The sequence below is a fragment of the Hyperolius riggenbachi genome, chromosome 7 (genome assembly GCF_040937935.1).
Source record: "Hyperolius riggenbachi isolate aHypRig1 chromosome 7, aHypRig1.pri, whole genome shotgun sequence".
In the NCBI taxonomy this organism is placed as follows: domain Eukaryota; kingdom Metazoa; phylum Chordata; class Amphibia; order Anura; family Hyperoliidae; genus Hyperolius; species Hyperolius riggenbachi.
The window spans coordinates 279,308,029-279,315,931 of NC_090652.1; the positions used below are offsets into that span (position 1 = coordinate 279,308,029).

At 47.0% G+C, this 7,903-nt stretch overlaps 1 protein-coding gene across 1 annotated transcript in view; it reads left to right on the plus strand.

Annotated features, from left to right (window-relative positions):
• The window catches only part of ORC4 (origin recognition complex subunit 4), a 72,343-nt gene that overhangs the window by 29,854 nt on the left and 34,586 nt on the right, over window positions 1–7,903 (plus strand). The window contains 1 exon segment of the mRNA XM_068245856.1: window positions 7,386–7,522. Coding sequence (XP_068101957.1) covers window positions 7,386–7,522 — 137 coding nt within the window.

The following is a 7,903-nucleotide window of genomic DNA, read 5'->3' on the forward strand; positions in this document are numbered from 1 at the left end:
ATTTATTCCCACTCCCTCTCCTCCAATCATCTTTTCCCACTCCTTCCCTACTCCAATCATCTATTCCCACTCCTTCTCTCCTCCAATCATCTATTCCCACTCCTCTCTTCTCCAATCGTCTATTCCCACTCCTCTCTCCCCCAATCATCTATTCCCACTCCTCTCTCCTCCAATCATCTATTCCCACTCCTCTCTTCTCCAATCGTCTATTCCCACTCCTCTCTCCTCCATTCATCTATTCCCACTCCTCTCTCCTCCAATCATCTATTCCCACTCTTCTCTCCTCCAATCATCTATTCCCACTCCTTTCTCCTCCAATCATCTATTCCAACTCCTTCTCTCCTCCAATCGTCTATTCCCACTCCTCTCTCCTCCAATCATCTATTCCCACTCCTTCTCTCCTCCAATCATCTATTCCCACTCCTTCTCTCCTCCAATCATCTATTCCCACTCCTTCTCTCCTCCAATCATCTATTCCCACTCCTCTCCTCCAATCATCTATTCCCACTCCTCTCTCCTCCAATCATCTATTCCCACTCCTCTCTCCTCCAATCATCTATTCCCACTCCTCTCTCCTCCAATCATCTATTCCTTCTCTCCTCCAATCATCTATTCCCACTCCTTCTCTCCTCCAATCATCTATTCCCACTCCTCTCTCCTCCAATCATCTATTCCCACTCCTCTCTTCTCCAATCATCTATTCCTACTCCTCTCTCCTCCATTCATCTATTCCCACTCCTTCCCTCCTCCAATCATTTATTCCCACTCCTCTCTCCTCCAATCATCTTTTCCCACTCCTTCCCTACTCCAATCATCTATTCCCACTCCTTCCCTACTCCAATCATCTATTCCCACTCCTTCCCTCCTCCAATCATCTATTCCCACTCCTCTCTCCTCCATTCATCTATTCCCACTCTTCTCTCCTCCAATCGTCTATTCCCACTCCTCTCTCCTCCAATCGTCTATTCCCACTCCTCTCTCCTCCAATCATCTATTCCCACTCTCTCTCCTCCAATCATCTATTCCCACTCTTCTCTCCTCCAATCATCTATTCCCACTCTTCTCTCCTCCAATCATCTATTCCCACTCCTCTCTCCTCCAATCATCTATTCCCACTCCTCTCTCCTCCAATCATCTATTCCCACTCTTCTCTCCTCCAATCATCTATTCCCACTCCTCTCTCCTCCAATCATCTATTCCCACTCTTCTCTCCTCCAATCATCTATTCCCACTCCTCTCTCCTCCAATCATCTATTCCCACTCTTTCTCCTCCAATCGTCTATTCCCACTCCTCTCTCCTCCAATCATCTATTCCCACTCCTCTCTCCTCCAATCATCTATTCCCACTCCTCTCTCCTCCAATCATCTATTCCCACTCCTTCTCTCCTCCAATCATCTATTCCCACTCCTCTCCTCCAATCATCTATTCCCACTCCTCTCTCCTCCAATCATCTATTCCCACTCCTCTCTCCTCCAATCATCTATTCCCACTCTTCTCTCCTCCAATCATCTATTCCCACTCCTCTCTCCTCCAATCATCTATTCCCACTCCTCTCTCCTCCAATCATCTATTCCCACTCTTCTCTCCTCCAATCGTCTATTCCCGCTCCTCTCTCCTCCAATCATCTATTCTCCACTCCTCTCTCTCCTCCAATCATCTATTCCCACTCCTCTCTCCTCCAATCATCTATTCCCACTCCTCTCTCCTCCAATCATCTATTCCCACTCTTCTCTCCTCCAATCGTCTATTCCCACTCCTCTCTCCTCCAATCATCTATTCCCACTCCTTCTCTCCTCCAATCATCTATTCCCACTCTTCTCTCCTCCAATCGTCTATTCCCACTCCTCTCTCCTCCAATCGTCTATTCCCACTCCTCTCTCCTCCAATCATCTATTCCCACTCCTCTCTCCTCCAATCATCTATTCCCACTCTTCTCTCCTCCAATCGTCTATTCCCACTCCTCTCTCCTCCAATCATCTATTCCCACTCCTTCTCTCCTCCAATCATCTATTCCCACTCTTCTCTCCTCCAATCGTCTATTCCCACTCCTCTCTCCTCCAATCATCTATTCCCACTCCTCTCTCCTCCAATCATCTATTCCCACTCCTCTCTCCTCCAATCATCTATTCCTTCTCTCCTCCAATCATTATTCCCACTCCTCTCTCCTCCAATCATCTATTCCCACTCCTCTCTCCTCCAATCATCTATTCCCACTCCTCTCTCCTCCAATCATCTATTCCTTCTCTCCTCCAATCATTTATTCCCACTCCTCTCTCCTCCAATCATCTATTCCCACTCCTTCCCTACTCCAATCATCTATTCCTACTCCTCTCTCCTCCATTCATCTATTCCCACTCCTTCCCTCCTCCAATCATCTATTCCCACTCCTCTCTCCTCCAATCATCTATTCCCGCTCCTCTCTCCTCCAATCATCTATTCCCACTCCTTCCCTACTCCAATCATCTATTCCCACTCCTCTCTCCCCAATCATCTATTCCCACTCCTCTCTCCTCCAATCATCTATTCCCACTCCTCTCTCCTCCAATCATCTATTCCCACTCCTCTCTCCTCCATTCATCTATTCCACTCCTCTCTCCTCCAATCATCTATTCCTTCCCTCCTCCAATCATTTATTCCACTCCTCTCTCCTCCAATCATCTTTTCCCACTCCTTCCCTACTCCAATCATCTATTCCCACTCCTCTCTTCTCCAATCATCTATTCCTACTCCTCTCTCCTCCATTCATCTATTCCCACTCCTCTCTCCTCCAATCATCTATTCCTTCCCTCCTCCAATCATTTATTCCCACTCCTCTCTCCTCCAATCATCTTTTCCCACTCCTTCCCTACTCCAATCATCTATTCCCACTCCTTCTCTCCTCCAATCATCTATTCCCACTCCTCTCTTCTCCAATCGTCTATTCCCACTCCTCTCTCTCCTCCAATCATCTATTCCCGCACCTCTCTCCCCCAATCATCTATTCCCACTCCTCTCTCCTCCAATCGTCTATTCCCACTCCTCTCTTCTCCAATCGTCTATTCCCTCTGCTCTCTCTCCTCCAATCATCTATTCCCACTCCTTCTCTCCTCCAATCATCTATTCCCACTCCTTCTCTCCTCCAATCATCTATTCCCACTCCTTCTCTCCTCCAATCATCTATTCCCACTCCTCTCCTCCAATCATCTATTCCCACTCCTTCCCTCCTCCAATCATTTATTCCCACTCCTCTCTCCTCCAATCATCTATTCCCACTCCTTCTCTCCTCCAATCATCTATTCCTTCTCTCCTCCAATCATCTATTCCCACTCCTCTCCTCCAATCATCTATTCCCACTCCTCTCTCCTCCATTCATCTATTCCCACTCCTCTCTCCTCCAATCATCTATTCCCACTCTTCTCTCCTCCAATCGTCTATTCCCACTCCTCTCTCCTCCAATCGTCTATTCCCACTCCTCTCTCCTCCAATCATCTATTCCCACTCCTCTCTTTCCTCCATTCATCTATTCCCGCACCTCTCTCCTCCAATCATCTATTCCCACTCCTCTCTCCTCCAATCATCTATTCCCACTCCTCTCTCCTCCAATCATCTATTCCCACTCCTCTCTTTCCTCCATTCATCTATTCCTGCACCTCTCTCCTCCAATCATCTATTTCCACTCCTCTCTCCTCCAATCATCTATTCCCACTCTTCTCTCCTCCAATCGTCTATTCCCACTCCTCTCTCCTCCAATCATCTATTCCCACTCCTTCTCTCCTTCAATCATCTATTCCCTCTCCTCCAATCATCTATTCCCACTCTTCTCTCCTCCAATCATCTATTCCCGCTCCTCTCTCCTCCAATCATCTATTCCCGCTCCTTCTCTCCTCCAATCATCTATTCCCACTCCTTCCCTACTCCAATCATCTATTCCTACTCCTCTCTCCTCCATTCATCTATTCCCACTCCTCTCTCCTCCAATCATCTATTCCCACTCCTCTCTCCTCCAATCATCTATTCCTACTCCTCTCTCCTCCAATCATCTATTCCTACTCCTCTCTCCTCCATTCATCTATTCCCACTCCTTCCCTCCTCCAATCATCTATTCCCACTCCTCTCTCCTCCAATCATCTATTCCCGCTCCTCTCTCCTCCAATCATCTATTCCCACTCCTTCCCTACTCCAATCATCTATTCCCACTCCTCTCTCCTCTAATCATCTATTCCCACTCCTCTCTCCTCCAATCATCTATTCCTACTCCTCTCTCCTCCATTCATCTATTCCCACTCCTTCCCTCCTCCAATCATCTATTCCCACTCCTCTCTCCTCCAATCATCTATTCCCGCTCCTCTCTCCTCCAATCATCTATTCCCACTCCTTCCCTACTCCAATCATCTATTCCCACTCCTTCCCTACTCCAATCATCTATTCCCACTCCTCTCTTCTCCAATCATTTATTCCCACTCCTCTCTCCTCCAATCATCTTTTCCCACTCCTTCCCTACTCCAATCATCTATTCCCACTCCTTCTCTCCTCCAATCATCTATTCCCACTCCTCTCTTCTCCAATCGTCTATTCCCACTCCTCTCTCTCCTCCAATCATCTATTCCCGCACCTCTCTCCCCCAATCATCTATTCCCACTCCTCTCTCCTCCAATCATCTATTCCCACTCCTCTCTTCTCCAATCGTCTATTCCCACTGCTCTCTCTCCTCCAATCATCTATTCCCACTCCTTCTCTCCTCCAATCATCTATTCCCACTCTTCTCTCCTCCAATCGTCTATTCCGACTCCTCTCTCCTCCATTCATCTATTCCCACTCCTCTCTCCTCCAATCATCTATTCCCACTCTTCTCTCCTCCAATCATCTATTCCCACCCCTCTCTCCTCCAATCATCTATTCCAACTCTTCTCTCCTCCAATCGTCTATTCCCACTCCTCTCTCCTCCAATCATCTATTCCCACTCCTCTCTCCTCCAATCATCTATTCCCACTCCTCTCTCCTCCAATCATCTATTCCCACTCCTCTCTCCTCCAATCATCTATTCCCACTCCTCTCTCCTCCAATCATCTATTCCCACTCCTTCCCTCCTCCAATCATTTATTCCCACTCCTCTCTCCTCCAATCATCTATTCCCACTCCTTCTCTCCTCCAATCATCTATTCCTTCTCTCCTCCAATCATCTATTCCCACTCCTCTCCTGCAATCATCTATTCCCACTCCTCTCTCCTCCATTCATCTATTCCCACTCCTCTCTCCTCCAATCATCTATTCCCACTCTTCTCTCCTCCAATCGTCTATTCCCACTCCTCTCTCCTCCAATCGTCTATTCCCACTCCTCTCTCCTCCAATCATCTATTCCCACTCCTCTCTCCTCCAATCATCTATTCCCACTCCTCTCTTTCCTCCATTCATCTATTCCCGCACCTCTCTCCTCCAATCATCTATTCCCACTCCTCTCTCCTCCAATCATCTATTCCCACTCCTCTCTCCTCCAATCATCTATTCCCACTCCTCTCTCTCCTCCATTCATCTATTCCCGCACCTCTCTCCTCCAATCATCTATTCCCACTCCTCTCTCCTCCAATCATCTATTCCCACTCTTCTCTCCTCCAATCGTCTATTCCCACTCCTCTCTCCTCCAATCATCTATTCCCACTCCTTCTCTCCTTCAATCATCTATTCCCACTCCTCTCCTCCAATCATCTATTCCCACTCTTCTCTCCTCCAATCATCTATTCCCACTCCTCTCTCCTCCAATCATCTATTCCCGCTCCTTCTCTCCTCCAATCATCTATTCCCACTCCTTCCCTACTCCAATCATCTATTCCTACTCCTCTCTCCTCCATTCATCTATTCCCACTCCTCTCTCCTCCAATCATCTATTCCCACTCCTCTCTCCTCCAATCATCTATTCCCACTCCTCTCTCCTCCAATCATCTATTCCCACTCCTCTCTCCTCCAATCATCTATTCCCACTCCTCTCTTCTCGAATCATCTATTCCCACTCCTTCTCTCCTGCAATCATCTATTCCCACTCCTCTCTCCTCCAATCATCTATTCCGACTCCTCTCTCTCCTCCAATCATCTATTACTACTCCTCTCGCCTCCAATCATCTATTACAGGGGTCAGGAACCTTTTTGGCTGAGAGAGCCATAAACGCCACATATTTTAAATGTAATTCCGTGAGAGCCATACAATATGCTTCAAACTGGGACAGTAGGGCTCATGTCCCTGTTGCCATGGTGATGTGTATACCGTTGATCCGCCGGGCTGCGGAAGTGTCAGACACGTCTTCAGTTTCTCTTGGGTTTCAGCAACATCAGCAATTTCCCTGAGAGCCAAACAGGAGAGATACCGACTAACAGCTTGTACAATTAGCTAGCTGAGTTGGGAATTGATTCGCTTTGTAGGACGAGATCCCTGCACTTTGGTCCAATAGGCTACCAGTCAAGTGACAGGCAGCCTATTGGGCCAATCAAAATGCAGGGATTTCGTTCCACAAAGTCCCTGGACCTGACAGAGTCCAGAGTGGGACAATTGGAGCAGCTGTTCGTTTTGGGGTAGCGCGAGTAAATTAGTAGTCCATGCTACAGCAGTAGTGTACTATTCTGAAAATTTTACTTGTGCTGCCACACTAAGCTATGCTGCTTGAGCAGTGTAGCTTACTGAATCTACCCCTACTGATATGTATGTGAGCCAGATGTAGCCATCAAAAGAGCCACATCTGGCTCCCGAGCCATAGGTTCCCTAGCCCTAATCTATTACTACTCCTCTCGCCTCCAATCATCTATTCCCACTCCTTCTGCAGAACCTTTCATCACCCTTTTCCTCCCTTTTGCTTTCTTATCCCTGTAGTTTCAGGTCACATTTTTTTCGCATTTGTAATTCTGCATGTTTTCAAATCTGTTTTTGCTTGCGTACATTTTTAATACAGATTTTTCATACATGCCAATTACATTCATTTACATGAAAATGTATCGAACATCAAATTCGCATCCTACTGCACAAATTTGCAATTCTCATTAGCTTACACTGATATGCGAATCGCATGTCCGATGCGAAACAAAAGCATACATGCTGGCTGATATTTTTTCTGCAGGAAGTTCACATCCGAAAACGCTCTTAACAACGCAAGTGAAATGAGATGCCATTGACTTGCATAATATGTGCAGCAAATGAGGATTCACAAAATCGCAAATCGCGCACAAGCTCTGTGTGACAGGGGCCTTTCCTTTGTTTGTGTAAACTGTATGTATCTATTATAGATGTCCCTTCGGTTGTTTAGAACCACAAAAGACAATGACCTTGTAAAAATCAATAAATAATGCTTATCGATTTGGGACGGATGGACAACTTAGTACTATTTTTAGAAATATTTAGTCATTTTTTTATTGCTTCTTTTAGGTTTACTGCAGACAAATGACAAGATTGCTTTGAAAGAGATCACCAGACAGTTAAATCTGGAGAACGTAGTTGGGGACAGAGTCTTTGTAAGTAGATTTTACATGATGTAAGCACATGAGAAATTCCATTATTTATTGGTTTAAAGTGGACCTTTACTCTTGCACTGGACAGAAGAAAAACCTAGAGCAGCGATGGCGAACCTATGGCCAGCGTGCCAGACCCGGCACGCGTAGCCTCATCTGCAGGCACGCCATGGCTGCTCATCTGGCCACCGTATGATTGCATTGAACTGGCCGCGGCGTCTAATAGAAGCCGCGCCAATTCATAGCCCACAGCCCCGCTCCAGCCTGCATCGTCTTCTGGCAGGCAGAGCAGGGCTACGGGAAGATGTCGGGGGATGTGTCTCCAGTACAGGGCTTCGGGCGCCATCTTCCCGTAGCCCTGCTCTCTGCCTGTCAGCGTAGGAGATATGCAGGAGGAAGATCTTCCGGGGAACTGCACACCAGAGGCCGGCGGGA